This window comes from Sprattus sprattus, assembly GCF_963457725.1.
Source record: "Sprattus sprattus genome assembly, chromosome: 20".
NCBI lineage: Eukaryota > Metazoa > Chordata > Actinopteri > Clupeiformes > Clupeidae > Sprattus > Sprattus sprattus.
Window position 1 is genome coordinate 3,371,161 of NC_137918.1, and position 18,421 is coordinate 3,389,581.

The following is an 18,421-nucleotide window of genomic DNA, read 5'->3' on the forward strand; positions in this document are numbered from 1 at the left end:
TAAAAGGCCTTTGTGATGATTGCAGACTTTGGTCTACTATGCAGAGGAATAAGCAGGCCTAAACTGCCAAGTCTTCAGGCTCATTTCACAAGCATGAAGGGGGGTGGAGGGACGGGACAAAGGATTCAAATAATAACAGACACCTGACAAAGTAGTTCATGTGTTTTCCTTTTATTTTCTTTAAAAAAATGCACACATGCTCATGTTTGCAGACCAGGTGAGCAGAATCGGTACAGTCGATCAATCTGAGAAGGCGGAGCAGTTGTGTCTGTCTCTTCAGCCTTCACTCACTCTGAGCTCAGGGAGGTAAAGTCTCCATCAGACAGCCCTGAGAGCTGTGCTATGACCATCCTCACATAAAGACACTACATTCTCAAGACTGTCTCTCTAAGTTAGGATGGTTACAGGACAATGCGCTTGGGAAACACTTCATGGGGCTGATCTCCTAAGCGCTGGAAAAAGAACAATTAAACAAAAAAAGAGAGGTTCCCTTCTCTCAGATAGTTATTAGCCAATCCGCATCTCCCAAAGCTCTCCTGTGCTAGGGTGCTGCCGGATTCGCTGCCCTGGGCCTAATGAGCTTTAACAGTGGTGCTGAGGAGAGCTTGGTAACTAAGCGTCTCCTGCATGAGAGAGAAAGATGCTTTAACCTTAATAGTGGTGCTGAGCAGAGCGTGGCAACTAGGTGTCTCCTTAATGAGAGAGGAAGATGCTTGAGCTTTAACAGTTGTGCTGCAGTACCCTGAGAAAACAGGTACGTTTCTCCTTTTGACCAAAGATCTTGACCATTAAGCATTTTCACTGTTGACCATCCCTCACACTTGATCAATCGATCTTACCAAAAAAGGCCCAAAAGTGATCATTCAAAGAAATAATTGAAACTGTATATTCGCAAAAATAACATGCACTAGCATTTTATATTAACAATAAACTCTCTGATCTGCTTTGCATATTTTTCTTGTCCCAGGAACTGTGAAAAGTTGGGTTGAATCAGATGAGCACGCTACAGATTATTTTACGATCAGTACAGTAATTCAAATGTAATGTTTCTTCAGGAAGTCAATCATCTTAGTGCTAACATGCTAAATCAATCTTTGCAGATCAGAAAAAACGTAACGCTACAATCTGTAAAACAGTCCATATGATATGATAAGCCGTATTACAGGAACTTAATACAGGCCTAGAGCTCCACTTAAAATATTGACATCTTTTCGATGTGGAGAAAGGCAACAAATAGGTCCAGGGATCACGGACTACAGGGGTCTACAGATCACTCTTACATATCGTATTACTCAATATACCAGCTTGTATTTTGGACCTCTTTCTTAAAACAGGTTTCTTCTGCTAAAGACTATCTATGTGGGGTCTTATCTAAAGCTCCCTGACACATTTACTAACCCAATGGCTGACCAATAACTGGCTATGGACACGATCACTACAGCTTGGCTCATAGTGCCTAATAGCCATCAAAACCAATCAAATAGATTAACTGTTTAATGGATCAGTTTGATCAAAACCAATCGAATTGATTAACTGTTTAATGGATCAGTGTGATCAAAAGCAATCAAATAGATTCACTGTTAATTGGATCAGTGTGATCAGCATCAGTAAGCAGCAGAGCCCTCTAGTGGTCACACACTAGTAGTTTTGAGATTTTTCAACGGCATAGTTGTGGCTGTTGATTGTGAGTAAGCGCGTCTCCAGCCACTCAAAACATACTGGCCACCTTCATGGTTGGGAATAAGTGCATCCGCCTACAGGCATTGAAAACTCAAGCTGAATGGAGAGTCTCTGCAGGGACAGGGGGAAGTTGCTGCATGTGGAAGAGGTGTTTTAGGCGCTAAAGAGTTTTAGGGACTTGAGCACTGCTAGGAGAAGAGCACAGAGTAAGGTGACAATGGGAGAGCGTGAAGTTATGTGGGGATTTCTCACACACACCGGCTAACACACACTGACACACACACACACACCAAGTAACTTGCAATTCGACTTACGGTATGTCAAAACCCTCAAAATCCTCAAAGTTGCTCAAACCCCATCCCTGAAGCTACTCTCACTCCCCTCAATTCCAAACTCCTCTTTTCTCCCCCTCCCCTTCTTCTCTTCTCTCGCTCTTCTATTTCTTCTTCTTCTCTAGCCTCCTACCCCCTCTGCTCTGGGAGCTGCTGCCCCATCTCCGGGCCTCCTCCTCCGTCCCAGCTCTGGGCCGCCTGCGGCCGGCTGCCGCCACCCTCTGGTGGAGGCTCAGGGCTTGAGCTTGAGCCAAGGGTGCAGGATGGAGAGGATGGAGAGGACGGAGGAGGCGAGGCCGCAGGCCCCCACGAAGCCGTTGCCCGTGGGGTAGAGGGCCCAGGCGGTCCAGCGGGATGACGATGTCGCACAGGTTCTTGAGCAGGTCCAGCAGGAGAGGCGGGTTGCTGCGCAGCACCAACGGCCAGCAGCCGCACTTGCCTGCGCAGACGCAGGGAGAGCATGGGGAGGGAGGGGGATCGTCGGGATCAGCAGCGAGAGGGGGGGAGAGGGCGAGAGCGGAGGGACGGGGTCGTGGGGAGGTCGCCGTTCTCAGGGGGTGTCAGCGCCACGGGCGTGCTGGAGAGGGAGGCCTTGGCTGAGCCGCAGCAGCGAGACTCACGCTCCATCAACAGGCCGATCTCGTACGCGTCCCTAGTCAGGTTCAGGATGAGGGCGAAGATGGTAATATCTGCAGAGAGAGAGGAAAAAGAGAGAGAGAGAGGGAGAGAGAGAGAGAGAGACCGAGAGAGAAATAGAGAGAGAAATAGACAGAGCAATGAAACATGAGTAAAAAGAGAGATATGGGTATGGAGAGATTGAGGGAGAATAAGGGTGAAAAGATAGAAAGAGTGAGTGAGTGAAAATGGATAGGAATACAATGAGGGAAGGAAAACAAGGTAAGAAAAGGAGTTACATTTTAATAAATAACTATAATATACCAGACACACCCATCTGTAAGTGAAAACTGACAAGCTACCCCCCCAGCCACAAACACACACAGACCCCCTTACCTGAAGGACCTGCCCCCCAGTCGCACACATACACACAGACCCCCCCAGCCACACACACACACAGGCCCCTTTACCTAAAGGACCCCCCCCCCCCCCGGCGGCCACACACACACACACACACACACACACACACTCTTACCTGAAGGACCTCTGGCTCCATTTGTTCTGGTCCAGTTTGGGCAGCAGGCCCGTCTTTCCGGCCCACAGCACATTATCACAGGCGAAGTACATGGCCTTGTTGAGGTGGGCCACAGTGATGCAGAGCCGCAGGACGCTATCGGAGAGGTGCACCGCGCGCTTGGCTGACTCCAGAGCCTCTGCAGAGTTCCCCAGTCGCATCACTGACACACACACACACACACACACACACACACACACATTTCAGCACAAGGTCACACTCACCAGCCAGCTAGTCAGCATTTTTAGCCAAAGCAACTTCTAGCACAACACAAAGGCTCTGTCAGATGAGATGCTAAACCTTCCATTAAAGTCATTAAACCTCTTAACCTTCAAAGTTAAATCATTAAAACTGTCTGGAGGAGTTTCATATACAATGGCTGCTTATCACACACAGGTCTCAGAAAGCCCCTGGATAAATGTTAAGTTAACTGTTAACTCTAGGCTGCGTTCCAAGTGTGTGTCAAGGTTGTGATAGCATAGTAACGACAGACTGGTATGAACTACAGTTGGGTTAAGCAATTATTACCAGATTATAAAGCATTACACTGTAGGACCACCGTAGCAAGATGTCCACAGATAGAGACTGGACAGTACAGTGTGTACGACTGACTTAATGAGACACAAATAAGACAGAAGGGACAATAAAGTTGATGTGCGGGTGCAGCCATTTTCGCTTCTGAAGTCGGGGTTAGGGTGAGGTTCGTCCGACTTTCCGACTTGGAACTTGGAAATGTCGACTTCCACTGCTCCATAAGCACCAACATAAAAGGTCTACCCTTACATAGGCCTACATGACAGTTAGTTTACTTACACTTCCTGGTCAGGCTCATGTGGGACTCCAGTTGTTTGACAGTCATCAAGAGGTCGGCACCAGCACCCCCCTTCTGTAAGGTGTACCCGAGAAGCGTGCAGGCATACTGGGCAGCCCTGTAGGGAATACGGCCCTCCCATGAGTCAGGTCCACCACTCAGGTATTATCGTGTCCTGCTGAACAGTCGCTTCATTCAAGTCCATTAAATTAAATCTTATACGACATCATATGGTTATACTTCATTACCATTAAATAAAAGAGCATGGCAACTGTCACGTTGAACCAGAAAGCAATAACAGAATAGCAGATTTAACGAAGGTGCTAGCTATCCCACTAACGTATGTCAGAGAAGAAGCTTTACCCAGGCAGTCTGAAGGGTGACCTGCAGTTAGCAACCAGAGTTGAGCTAGCTAACCAAAGTTATGGGGATCAGAGAAAAACTTTTTCCTTAACATTAGCTGAGTTTAACTAACAATTTATCTGCACATAAACGTCGCCTTACCTGCACAGTCGTTCTTTCGCTTGGCTCTGAGAGTTAAATCGGACCCACGTCTCCATACTTCGTAGGTTAACTGGTCCAGTCTTGTAAGCAAAAGCACGGATGCAGCCAGGCCTAGTCAAATACAACTGTGGCCTTGATTTTTATAACTGCAAATCCGTTTAGTCTGTTTGCCTGAATCGGTAAAAAATTCAAAAACAAAAAAGTGTCCTTGTGTGAGTTAAAACCAAATAGTTCTGCTTCGATACTTTGTTGACTTCACACCAGCTAGTTTGTTAGCATTTGGCTTAGCCTCTCTCGTGAATGGAAGCCGTGACGGGACATACAGAACGTCACAACTATGTTCGCGGCTGGTGTAGGTATCCATTGGCATGTGCACATTACATAATGAAATTTCGCCATTCGCAAAACAAAATAGGTCATTTTTAGCACTGACTAATTATTCTATTTCACCGCGCATGCAATTGCGTACATTTTGCAATAACATAGTTCCACAGAATAGAAAAAACACTTTGGGAAAATCTGCACTTTGACCACATGATGGCGCCAATATCTAAAATGATTACAATGCAACATAACATGAGGCAGTAGAAAGGCCCACACTTAAGTCTTATGGAAAACATGAGTTCATTTTTATTTGAGTGTTAACATGGAAATAAATTAGGGATATAATCACTATCACAATGATAAAAAACAGGTAAAAATCACAAAATAACAAAGGCCGGGAATAGATAACCTTTCATCTATTGTCACATGGTACGACCAGATTGTTTCATACACATCTGTCATAAGCGCTCAGCAGGGATACTAACAGGAAAAAAGTAGATAAAACTACAGGATCACATTCGCACAACACTTTGGAGTGGTACAGTACATAACTGGGACTTTTCAGCAAGTATTGACCCCAGTTGCTCACCCCATTCACAGACAAAGCACTGAGCCCACTGTTAAGATCCCACTCTGGTCCAGCTTACTTCACACTGGGCTGAGGGAAAGAGTACACAATGGCAGCCGACTCTCCTTCGCACGCACATCCCTGTTTCTCTGCTCCTGAATGAACTTTGACCTTGACCTGTGCGCTGCACCTTCCCATCCTGTAACTTGTTCAAGTCTTTGTTTATATCCTTTCAGGGGATAATGACCAATGACATTGTCTTTATTCGATCTTTTGTCTGAGTCTGACAAAAAGTGTAATGGATTATAATCAAGGACACGTCGCAGTGTTTTTAAAAAGTGAACGGCCTCAGTCTTAGCTCAGCCTGTAAGTCTAACCAACCACCATCAGTGTCCCTGTTAATCAAAGTGTCAAAGTCTTCTCAGGCCTGGTTTTGTCCCGAGTCCGCTCCCATCACAAGCTAATCAATAACAACTCTTTCAAGGTCCTCTTATTCTTTTTTTCTGTCTTCCTTTCTTTCTCTCTCTTTTACTTGCTTTTTTCTCTCTTTCTTTTACTCTTACCTTCCACATTTCTTTTTCTTCCTTTATCATTAAGGAAATCGTTTCTCTATCGTCTTTCTTTTCTCGTATTCCTTCCGAGTCAGCACTTGCACATTAGATGTGAGGTACAGCAAATCTCCCACCTTGTCTGGGCCCAACTGCATCTACAAAAGTACTTTGTCAATAAACTCATATAGAAACGACACCCATTTCAGTTCAATGAAATCATCACTAACTACTAAATCAGTATGTCAGCCTATAGCTAGCGTGGCATGCATTTGCCACATCCTAGAACACCTGTCAACAGAGATAGGCTGACAGCTAATCAAGAATGAAATGATTGGGAGTGTGTTGTCACAAGTTCTCCTCTACTACATTAGGTAAGAGTCACAGGCCTCTTCTCAAAAGAGGCATATATATGGAGATTCTGGGAACGCTGACGGGAAAGCCACCCGCCCCCTGGAGGACCGCGGTATCCCATCAGGCCGTGCAGAGCCTGGCTGGCTGCATCAGTGCTCGGATTGCTGTCTCTTGTGGAAGGGCGACTTGAGGCGGTTCCAGAAGGAGTGGCTGCGGCGGGTCTTTCTCTCGCCCTCACGCACCACCTCTGCCTCCCGCTGGCGGATCTGACGCACCAGTGCCGCAAACACGTCGTCGATGTAGTAGCGGAACGCCGCCGACGTCTCGAAGAATGGACACTGGAACTCTCGGGCCAGCTCACGGCCCTCCTCTATTGACACCTGTAGGATCGGAGGAGGGAGTACAAGACAAAGAAAAACATATTTATTTTCTATTGCAAATATTTATTCACAGAGGTAACCCAGAGTGCTTTACACGGGCATCAGAAAATAAGTCAGGAAATAAATAAAATAAGGGAAAATAAGAAAGAATAATAATACATAATAGATAATAGAAGACAGTATATAGATGTCATAATTACAATGCACACTCAATGCAGGATCAAAGTCCTGACCAAACCCCAGCTCACAATACTAACGGACCTGAGCATTTTTCATCCATCTATTAAACACCAGGTAATCAGTGCTACATCCCCTCACAGTATTAGACTGTAGATGTACATACATACTCTCTCTTTATATAATGTAAATAGTATAGCTCTGTGCCTGACCTGCCATAAATTAAAACATTTCCATCTTACCAGTAACCGAGATTTGCTGGTAGTGTGGGAGCCTGTTTGGTTGCTCTGTATCGCTTCACTTTCTTCAGTCTTATCTAAATGAAATCAGTTTCATCATGCCTGAGCTATCAGGGTTTTCACAGAGAAGTTAGTGTGTGAGTGTGAGAGGAGCTGTTATTTGCATCTGTGTGACTAATGTGAACTTGTGTGTGAATGATTCAGTGTTGCGACTGCGTCAACAAGTACGCCATCATCACTTCTCTTCCAGCCGTGACGAGGCGCATGCCCAAAGACATCAAAGAACTAGCGGCGAGGAAGTGCGACAGTAGCGCTGCCTCATGTCGCATTTGTCTGGGCCAGACAGTTGCACTTGATCACACCGCAGAGACTACAGCCAATGGCCAACTGGCCTGTATGTTCTGTGTCTGCCTGTAAAAGGTCGGGATAGCCGTCACGGTTAGAGCTGGATTGATACTCATGGAGGACTCAGGATGTCGAAAGTGTTGGAAAGAGGTGATTTTATTTCCTCATCCTTAGGCCCATAAGGCTATAGCTCAATGAACATATTACATAAATAATCACAACGTTGCAAAAGGACAATACATGAGCAGCATAGCCACCATACAAACAAGCACGTCAACTACATAAAAAGGACCATCTTAGCTGGTCAGTGAGAGCTCCTAAGACTCACGTCTTATTAAACAGGAAAACTCTCTCGAACAAAAGAAAAGGCGAGTTAAAGTAGCCTAGACAATAAACCTCTAATTGGCTCAAACCAATCTAATCAGCAGGTGTGTCATCGGCACAGGCACCAACACCTGTGGCTCACAGCAGCCATACATTAACCAATCAATCGGCTCAAAACAGCCAGCAACAATGTCCCCAAATAGCTGGGCAAGACAGTCTATCTACACCATGGTAGTTACGTAGGCTAGGCTACAGTGACGACAATCGGCACATAATACATCAGCCAAATATTCATACTTCGGGTTAACCCCCTTGTTCTAAAACTGGCGCTTAATCGCGCAATACTCTTACTAACAACAGACACACGCAAGACGACACTTAAACAGTAAGACAAACGCTACGCAATATGATACTACGATGTATGATTTTAAACTAATTAAACAGAACATTTATATGACAAGACATTGAATTTGTGTGGTTATTTAAACAGAATGCCATGGTTGACGGAACATATAAACTGTACATGTACTCGCACATCGGGCATGCCAAACATACACAAAAAAACCTGCACCCAGGCAAGTAAAGGCAGCAGCCTACAGGCTGCAGTGGCGGGTCACACAAGTGCCCCGTCACACTGCCTTTAACACCACTCTCGCTCACCACAGATGGTTTCATAATGGAGCTACTTCTAATTGAGAACATGTCTGATTGATCTAGTCTGATTGATCATGTCTGATTGATCTGATCTGATCTATGTGGTCTGATTGATCATGTCCCATTGGTCTTGTCCAATTGATCTTGCTTGAAAATGTCTGATAAGAAGTTGTAAATGGCACTGGGGTTGTTGGCCCGTGATCTTTTGGTTGTGGAAGTCATGGAAACTATAGCTTTTCCGAACCTTCATTGAGAGCTGGAGATAAATAACCTCCGATTTAAAAAAAAAAAACATTCATGGCCAGTTCCCCACTTTGAAGGAACTTATCAGTCCAATCGTCAGGAGCTGAACAACAAACCAGAGTGATCTCCCTCACCAATGAGTTCCGCCGCCAATTAAGCATGGTCGATCGACCAAAAAGCAGCCAACAGGGGTCCAGCTAGTGACTGTCATTGGTCAACATGTGTTTTACACCTACTCAACCAACATGGCATCCATGTGTTTTACACCTACATTACCGTGAGGTGGAGTGTTTACCTGTCTAAGGTGCACCAGGTCCGACTTGTTCCCCACGAGCACGACGGGCGTGTCGACGGTGCGCCGCACGCGGCAGATAAGCTGCTTGAAGTGGCGCGCCTCCTGGAAGCTGCGGCGGTCTGTGATGGAGTAGGAGATGATGAAGCCCTCGCCCGCGCGCATGTACTGGTCCCGCATCGCTGTGAACTCTGCCTGCGGAATCACACAGAACCCAGAGCCCAAACGTCAACGGAGAACACATGAGCAGACAACGGAGAACACATCAGAGAAGAGGAGTGCAGGTGGGAGAACACAGAACCACACAGAACCACCCATCAGACAAGGGAAAAGGAGAGAAGAACATTAGTGAATGGATGAGTGAATGACTGGACTTGTATTGCTTGACACACTGTAAAGATCTCATTAGAATCTAGCATCCCCTGACACCAGTCACACACACACACACACACACACACACACACAGGGGGAAAAGCTGCCGGTAATGGCAGTGACGGGCTCATCACCGCGGTACACCTCCTAATACCACAATATGGCAGTGATGCGGTTATTGTTGCAGCCCTGAAGATGGGGGGTTCTCAGAACCATAGGGACTGAATTTGCAGACAGAGTTAATGAAGGTGTACAAGACGACAACTAAGAACAGCTAATGGCTGATGAAATTGGAGTTCAATAAGAGAAAATATGAGCAAGGAATATTAGAAAGAGAGAGGGGGGTACCTGTCCAGCTGTATCTAAGATGTCCAGGTTGGCAGGCTCATCATCGATGCGTATCTGAGTCTTGTATGCATCCTCTGAGAACAGACACACACACACACACACACACACACACACACACACACACACACACACACACACACAGATAACTTTGATTGGTAAACCTGTAAACCGGTTAAGTGTTTGGATGCCTGTTTCTGTGCATCTGACTCTGATGGCTTAGCTAAGAATCTTTGAGTGATTATTGACTGCACACTGCTGTCACATCCATGCACACATTCACTTCCTCGTAACACACACATCAGGCCTCACACATCACCATGACAACAATGAGAGAAGGCTTTGTAGCGTCTGGATGGCCTTGCCAAATGTGTGTATGTGTGTGTTACATAAACTCTTGATTACTCAATCAGATTGAGGAAGGAGAATTATTCAGTAAAGACAGCTTGAGTGAATAAGAAAAACTTCTCTGTGCATGACAGGTTTTTTGTTATGTTTTGTTTTTTAAAAAGCTCTCACAGACTTTCAATGCAGATACTGCTATTTGCACTGAGGTCTGGTATATTAATAGACTGGTTCACGGGTCAGAGTTGGTGGGTAAGGCAGATGTTAGACGAAGCCACATGTTAAAGGAAGTAGACGACTTTGTGACTGCCTGTCTGAGATCCATGGTTAAAATCAGACTTTCTCACTGTGCAGAGTATAGGCACAAAGACAATAAAATACAGTTAGCATCTAACCAGAAGTTACAATATCTCCGTTGATAAACAGTGGAGTACAACATATATATAAACTATTATATATGTCAATATATTCATTCGTTATTTACAGAGGAGAGTTGGGAAGAGTTTGGAGAAGAGGAAGGGCAAATGTAAGGTTTTGTGTGCAACAAGGGTCAAAGGTCTGTTGTAAGGTTTTGTGTGCAACATAAACAGCAGGGCTGTGATCAGCATCAGAGCTAGTTGGTTAGTTATGTGTGTAATATAAACAGCAGGGCTGTGATCAGCATCAGAGCTAGTTGGTTAGTTATGTGTGTAATATAAACAGCAGGGCTGTGGTCAGAGTTAGTTATGTGTGTAATATAAACAGCAGGGCTGTGGTCAGAGTTAGTTATGTGTGTAATATAAACAGCAGGGCTGTGGTCAGAGTTAGTTATGTGTGTAATATAAACAGCAGGGCTGTGGTCAGAGCTAGTTAGTTATGTGTGTAATATAAACAGCAGGGCTGTGGACAGAGTTAGTTAGTTAGTTAGTTATGTGTGTAATATAAACAGCAGGGCTGTGGACAGAGTTAGTTAGTTAGTTAGTTATGTGTGTAATATGAACAGCAGTGCTGTGGTCAGCATTAGAGTTAGTTAGTTAGCACTCTCACCTATGGTGGGGTCGTGATCCTCTGGAAACCTGTGGCTGATGAACTGCATGATGATAGCTAAGAAAAGAGATGGATAGAGGGAGGCAAACAGAGAGAGAGAGAGGGGTATAGAATGAGAGAGGGGAAGGAGGGAGAGAGAGAGAAAGAGTCATAGAAAGGTTGATAATGAAACTTCATTACATAATCTGGTGCAGCTCACAAGATGAAAGTCTGCCTTCCTTCCCTCCCTTCGTCTCTCTTTAATCCCCTGTTCCTCACACTGCTGAGAAACTGCTCACACACACACACACACGTTCGCATACACACACACTCACACACACACACACACACACACACACACACACACACACACACACACATCCCTTTTGCTGTGAGAATGTATGGAACATCTGGTTTCCATGGTGACAGTGGGGTTACTCGGGTTCAGGAGAGCCTGGCTGTCTCTTCTCTCCCTCCTTTTTCTCAACAGTCATATCGTGTATATATATATATATCTACACCAGGTGAACTCCTCCGGTTTCCATGGCAACAGTATCCAGCATAGGCTGCTGGGTTCCTGTGTTTTCTTGACAACAGACCTTTGACCACACCCATGCCTTCTGCAGCAGTGAGCCACCACCCATAGAGCATGGGTGTGTGTGTGTGTGTGTGTGTGTGTGTGTGTGTGTGTGTGTGTGTGTGTGTGTGTGTGTAAGAGACGGGCAAAGAGGGAGAGAGGAATTAATCTGGTCAGTGTGAGCTGTCCCTGATCAAATAGGAAGACAGATAAGAAACTATTTAGCAAAATTAAACAGTCAGAGTCAGAGTCAGAAAGAGACAGAGACAGAGAGAGCCAAACCCAACATGACAAGAGCTCACAGCAGGCCCTCATAGCCAAACTATAAGAGGAGGAGAACTCACTGTGTGTGTGTGTGTGGGCGTGTGTGTGTGTGTGTGTGTGTCTGTCTGTGTGTGTGTCTGTCTGTGTGTGCGTGTATGTGTGTGTGCGTGTGCGTTTGTGTGCGTGTGTGTGTGTGTGCGTGTATGTGTGTGTGTGTGTATGTGTGTGTGTGTATGCGTGTGTGTGAGTGTGTGTATGCGATGGTGTGTGTGTGTATGCGTGTGGGTGTGTGTGTGTGTGTGTGTGTGTGAGTGTGTTGTTGTGAGATAAGCGAAAGAGAGACAGAGAGAGAGAGAGAGAGAAGGAGAACGGGAAAAGGAGAGAGGAGAAAAGTCAGAGGGACACTTACCACTCTTTCCTACTCCTCCCTCTCCGAGCATCACCAGCTTATATTCACGGGAGAGACCCCCAGGGCTCCGTGAGGACTCCATTCAAATGACTGGGAAAACAGACAAACATGTGAACACACACCCACACACACACACACAAACAGAGGCACACACACACACACACGCATGCACACACACAGGCAAAAACACAGAGGCACATACACACACACGCATACAGCGACGTAAAGATGTACAAAGGTTGAATCATGCACACAATTACACACACACACACACACACACACGTAGCCAAACAAGTACAGAACCACACCCACACATATCCAGACACGCACACAGACGTACACACAGAAAGGCAAACACTTTTTCAGACAAATGAAACCTCCAAAAACTCATCAGCACCGTCAATGTTGACACTCGGCCCGCAAGCTATTCTGGGCTTTCGACAAAGCTCAACCGAGTTCTAAAAATGACGGTTTGATTCACAGACGAAAGGAAGTGAGTCATTTGTGGCACACCGTTCATGTGACTGTGATGCTCCTCTGGCTCAGCACAAAGGCCATTCAGTTTGTTGACGGCAGGCAAAAAAAATCCCTGTGCATCCCTGCTATTCCAGTATGGTAAGCCTATCACTAAGATAGTTCCAATTCATACAATTACCGAGACATTAGAACCAAAGTTTGAGAACTGAATGAATACCCAGGCATCTACTGACCCAGGAACACAACCAACCCCGAATGAGTGTGCGTCGGGTGGATCTGCACCTAGTCCAGATCGGACCACTTCCATAGCCACCTGCTATCTGAGAGGTTTGTTCCATGTGTCATGTAGCCTAATGTCACATAAACTGATGTACACGAGTGTCCACACGCACACACACCACAAGTCTGAACGCTTCCAAACTCACTAATAGAGGCTTATTGAACGCAAAAGGCAATGACGCGTGTGCCAACTGCCAGTCTCAGATAATAGCTTATTTAGATTCGGGCCAGATCTGGGCTGAGCCCAAGGCAGACCCAGTTCCAGAGTTTGCAGCTAGAACTTGTATCCGATATGGAACACTGAGTAACTATGACAAAACAATGCACAGCTCTTCTCTGTCGGTAGCCTATTGCCTTAACAGATAACATTAAGCCAAGATTTACAATGGTCTCTCTAAACATCTCTCAAGGGATATTACAATAAAGTACTGAAACACCAGGAGAAGACAGTCTCTTAGCACTGCTCATAATGAAGTTTTGCTAACAGTGCAAGTCAGTAAATTCACTTTTATACTTCTTACAATGCACACAGCAAAGCCAAATAGTTTAAAAGGATGTAGAAAGTCTTGTTTTAACAAGCATTATATAACTAGAGAGATCACATTAAAGGCTACACAATTCCATATACAATATGCCTAAAAGAATATTGGGGGGGGGGGGGGGGGGGGGGGTCCAAAAAGTCATTTAATTTTGACGGAGATTTAGGATTTTTGTGCTCAACACGGGTGCTTCTTCTACAGTACTAAATGATCCCCAAATGAAGACTTTCTCGTTGAAATACATTGAATGCATGCATTGTGTTACTTATTTTAATGGTCTAATCATGGTGTGCATAATGTACAGAACGCACAAACGCTCTATTATGCGCAGATATTAAGTACTCCTTGTTAACTCAACTAGGCAAGACAGGAATAGCTTGTTAAACGACGACTGTGCATACCCGGGAATAGCTAATATGACTACTGAGCAGCGACTATAAGACAAAAAGCAATAGGTCTATGTCTATTTTTCAGGATGCAATCCTGAATATGTTTGGTTCCAGATGATCAGAGTGTACCATGAGTATTGGGAATGTATGGCTGGGTGGCGTTGCAAGTATTATCAGACACGATAGTAGGACTATTTGCATTAGTTTGCATCAATAGCATCAGTTTTCCCTTAAATAAAAGTATAACTATTTGTGTAGCTCCTGTCATTGGTAAAAAAAAAAGCGTGAGAACCACAGTCACAGCAGTCGTCGGAGCGAAACGTTTTGCACTTCCCTTCCTGTGCTCGGCATTCTTTGGAGCCATGGTTGTAGGAGAGGCCCCGGACGTGTGGTCTGGCTGGGCCTCGGCAGTTTGAAGTGCAAGTGAGGAATGTTTCACAGCTATAGTAGCCTATTAGCTATCAAAATCCAACCAAACATTGTGGGTCCCTGTGTGGGTTCCTATGTCGAAACAGTTTCATTATAATAGACCTGGTATATTTCAAGTAACCAAATTAAGTTATAGCCTACCCTAAACAAAGTAATCTGTCCCAACTTTTCAGGAGCTAATTTACTACTCTCAATGTATAAAGGCGAATAACTGGCTGATTACATTCCGCTGAGGGTCAATTGCAGCTACAAGGTGAACGTGACCCAATAACTTAGTTACTAGCTTGGCCTGATCACTGTGGCGTCAGAAGTAACGTTAACGCTTCATTTTAGTATAACTCCATTGTGGAAATGATTTTAAAACACGATTTAAACATCCAAAGTATGATCAGGCCATTTTACTAAGCTGAACACCCTCATTCTTTCCGAAATTGGTTGCACATAAAATGTATCCAACATAATGATCAGCTACATGTACGGACAATGCGAATTGAATCGGAGTTCGTTTAACTTCAGCGCAGGAAAAATACTTGTATGAACAGTGACATGAAACACTTAACGGAACTTGAAGGACAAAACAGCTTTTTAAAAATACTTTCACTGGTCTGTAATTGCAAAGTCGACACAATTCGAGTTTTGGTTGCTGCTTCATGCCAATATGACTTTTTATGTAACTAACAATGCAAGCTCAAGTCGTTTTCTACAGGAAAGAGCACTAACTTCAGAGCTAATCATTAAAACCTTGTAACAGCTAAAAAGTTGCTCTACTAGATGGCAAAGCCGTTACCTACAATAACATAATTAAAAAGAACGAGCGAACTTACTTGTGTCACAGCAATGTCGACTTCATTATTTTCCGAATACAGATGCGATGGGCATAAATCGTTTGATGTTTGATTATTCTTGCCACAGTTCTCTTTCACTGTAAACACTGGTGCGGATGTCAGTAGCCCGTAGGGTCCTAGTGGCCGTAGATTTACGGTTTCAACCGACACAGGAAGCTGTAGAATACAGTAGGCTACTCAGGCAAGGGCACGGTAGGTCAGGTTGACATTTTCATTGTTTGTCCATTCGTCTTGGTTTTGTCAGCCACTCTACTGTTAAGGTATAGGCTACCTGCCAACCTAATTACACAGCTGACAACATGTTAAAAATGAAGAGCGTAAATATACACCGCGTTCCACATTAACATGCAAATTACACTTTGCTCAGATTTTCTTTAATACTAATGCACATTCAGTCAGTATAATTTTCAAGTCATCAACTGTTAGAGTATAATTCAAATTGTATTGAACAAACCTCCCAATGATAACAGTATTTTTCTCAAAAATAAAAAACTCAAAATGCAGTGTTCCAAATTATTATGCAGAGTTTCAAAGTCTCAGAGTTTCAAGATATTTTATAGGTTGTAAAGAACTAAAAATTGTCATTTGTTGAATTTGCAGCATTAGGAAGCCATATTTACTGAAATCAAAAAAAGTTTTAACCAAACACATCTTAACAGGTCAAGTTACATGTTAACATAGGACCCCTTCTTTGATATCAACCTCACAATTCTGGCATACATTGAACTCATGAGTTCTTTGATTGTTTCTGCTTTAATGTCTTATCAGGATGCCATAATAACCTCCCAGAGCACCTGATTGGATGTGAACTGCCTTCCACCCACATAGATCTTTTGCTTGATGATGCTCCAAAGGTTCTCAATAGGGTTAAGGTCAGGGTAAGATGGGGGCCTCACCATGAGTTTCTCTTCTTTTATGCAAAGAATACCTCTGGGGCATTGGCTGCTATAGAGGTATTCTTTGCAGCATGAGATGGTGTATTGTCATGCATAAATATGACTTTGCTATGGAAGGCGCGGCTCTTCTTTTTGTACCACGGAAGAAAGTGGTCAGTCAGAAACTCTACATACTTTGCCGAGGTCATTTTCACACCGTCAGGGACCCTGAAGGGGCCTACCAGCTCTCTCCCAATGATTCCGGCCCAAAACATGACTCTGCAACCTCCTTGTTGACGTCTTAGCCTTGTTGGGACATGGTGGCCATTCACCAACCATCCACTACTCCATCCATCATTGCCTGTTTTGTAGATATATTACGTAAAACAACACAACCATGAACAATTCTGTTCTGAGAGTGAACACAGGTTTAAACAGAGAGAAGCATGGATGTAGTGTATCATTAGAACAGAGAGAAGCGTGGATCTAGTGTATCATTTTTTTATTTGCACGTCCATTGTGTTAACAAATTTTACATACATTTCAGCATTAGTGTACTATATTAGCATAGACTTATTAGCATTATGCAGTTTTAACACATACTGGGTTACTTGTCCTCAAATAGCCATTGTTTATCCCTTTCCCACCCTCACATCAAATAAATCAATGACCACGAAATTTTGGAAATGGGCCAAGCAGGTATCACAATGATGCAATTTTCTTTTTTTTTCTGTTTTCTTTGTTCCTTAGTTTGTCTGTACAACACACAACAGCAAAACTCAAGGGGAAAACTGTCAGGGACAGAGAAGACAAGAGGAGTTGGATATAAGTGAAAGCCTGGAAAAGGTTGCTTGGGACCTCAAACATTAAATATATATTAAAAAAATAAAACAAAAATAAATTATAGGTCAAGGTCAGAAGAAGACATTTGCATACTGGGACAGTACCCTTCACTATTCAAGGGGTTTACAAGAACTTACGACGGGTCAGGGTCAGGCATCAATACGGTGCAGCAGTGAATCAGAACAAACAATCATTTACACAGAGATATGTTCATGTACAGTGTATTTATATAAAAACAGGTACGGTGGACCAGAGGGGGCCAGGAGGCAAGGAATGTTACCCTTTTAGGCTGAATGAAAAACGGATTCTTCTTCAGGGAGTTGCTTGCCTTTTTTTCTTAAAACAGGGAAAATGTACTGATAAAAACATAGGAATGAAAACATTAAAATTTCTTTTTAAGAAATAAAAAAAATTGGAGTGTTGGACCAAAAAAAACAAGAGAGAATAGTGGAACCTGGGGAACTTAGGGGTTACAAGGTCCAAATTCTAGATTTGGCGGTGTCCTCTAAGAGTGCCTGTAGGTGTGTGAGGTTATGTATGGTGACCGTGTGTGTGTGTGTGTGTGTGTGTTGGAGAGTAGCAGAAGATGTCTGCAGGTTGTTTTATATACACAACAAGACAGCTGTAACTGATGTTGAACTTTTTTGAAAGACTTTGTCTGCATAGCGGGAAAGGTCGCAGAGGCTCTGTGTGCTGATTGTAAGTGTGTGTGTGTGTGTGTGGATGCATGTGTGCATGCATTTCTTGAACTGAGACCTCTTGCTTCCTGTACTGAAATGTGAGTTTAGGGCTGACTTTGTAATCTCAAGTCGTTTTTGAGAGGCAACATTCGCTCTTCCTGTCAATGTGTATGTGTGTGTCAGAGATGGTGTGAGGGTGTGTAAATGGTGTGTGTATGAGGGTGTGTAAATGGTGTGTATGTGTGTGTGTGAGGGTTTGTAAATGGTGTGTGTGTGTGTGTGTGTGTGTGAGGGTGTGTAAATGCTTCTTAAGGTGTGTACTGGTGTGTATATTTCAGTCACACTTGTTTCAGTGGAGTAGAAGGGGAAGGAACAGAGAGGAGAGTCTTGAATGGAAGAAAGACACAGGGACAGTGTGTGTGTGTGTATGTGTGTGTGTGTGTGTGTGTGAGAGTGTGTGTTTCTGAGACAGCAGTCACAGGGACAAGCAGAGAACAAACATGACAAAGGTGTATAGACTGAATTAAAAAAAATATGGCTAAAGGACAAAAAATTAAAGACAATAGAGGAAAAAAAAACATCTAACCGTTTTCTGCCCCTCCTGTTTGCATGATAACTGATAACTAAGCTTCTACACACACAAATGCACACACACACACTTTAACAGTATTTGTCTGCCTGCAATGCCAATCAATCCCTCACGGCTTCTGGCATGTGTGCTCTGTGTTTGTGTGTGTGTGTGTGTTTGCACTGGAAACATTTGCATATGAGTCTGTGCTCTACC

At 44.0% G+C, this 18,421-nt stretch overlaps 2 protein-coding genes across 2 annotated transcripts; both read right to left on the reverse strand.

The window, feature by feature from the left end:
* Window positions 1-211: 211 nt before the first annotated feature.
* Window positions 212-4,794, reverse strand: pex11b (peroxisomal biogenesis factor 11 beta). Its single transcript, XM_080859125.1, is given in 9 exon segments — window positions 212-2,346; window positions 2,348-2,428; window positions 2,430-2,463; window positions 2,465-2,528; window positions 2,531-2,693; window positions 2,695-2,701; window positions 3,163-3,364; window positions 4,015-4,130; window positions 4,517-4,794. Coding segments are annotated over 9 exon segments (825 nt in total). The 5' UTR covers window positions 4,573-4,794; the 3' UTR covers window positions 212-2,244.
* A 395-nt stretch (window positions 4,795-5,189) lies between these two features.
* Window positions 5,190-15,305, reverse strand: rit1 (Ras-like without CAAX 1). Its single transcript, XM_080858849.1, has 6 exons — window positions 15,219-15,305; window positions 12,282-12,371; window positions 11,053-11,109; window positions 9,685-9,758; window positions 8,968-9,159; window positions 5,190-6,690 (listed from the first exon to the last, which is right to left on the reverse strand). The coding sequence occupies exons 2-6, from the start codon at window positions 12,361-12,363 to the stop codon at window positions 6,460-6,462; spliced, it is 636 nt and encodes a 211-aa protein (XP_080714975.1). The 5' UTR covers window positions 12,364-12,371; window positions 15,219-15,305; the 3' UTR covers window positions 5,190-6,459.
* Window positions 15,306-18,421: the final 3,116 nt, after the last annotated feature.

What these genes read in the sequence shown, in the direction of transcription:
- rit1 (XM_080858849.1), bottom strand. Translation starts at nt 12,363, where the DNA reads ATGGAGTCCTCACGGAGCCCTGGGGGTCTCTCCCGTGAATATAAGCTG. An exon ending in GGGAGGAGTAGGAAAGAGTG is followed by an intron (nt 11,110 to 12,281) that starts GTAAGTGTCCCT and finishes CTCTTTTCTTAG; the next exon opens with CTATCATCATGCAGTTCATC. An exon ending in TCTTAGATACAGCTGGACAG is followed by an intron (nt 9,160 to 9,684) that starts GTACCCCCCTCT and finishes GTGATTCCGCAG; the next exon opens with GCAGAGTTCACAGCGATGCG.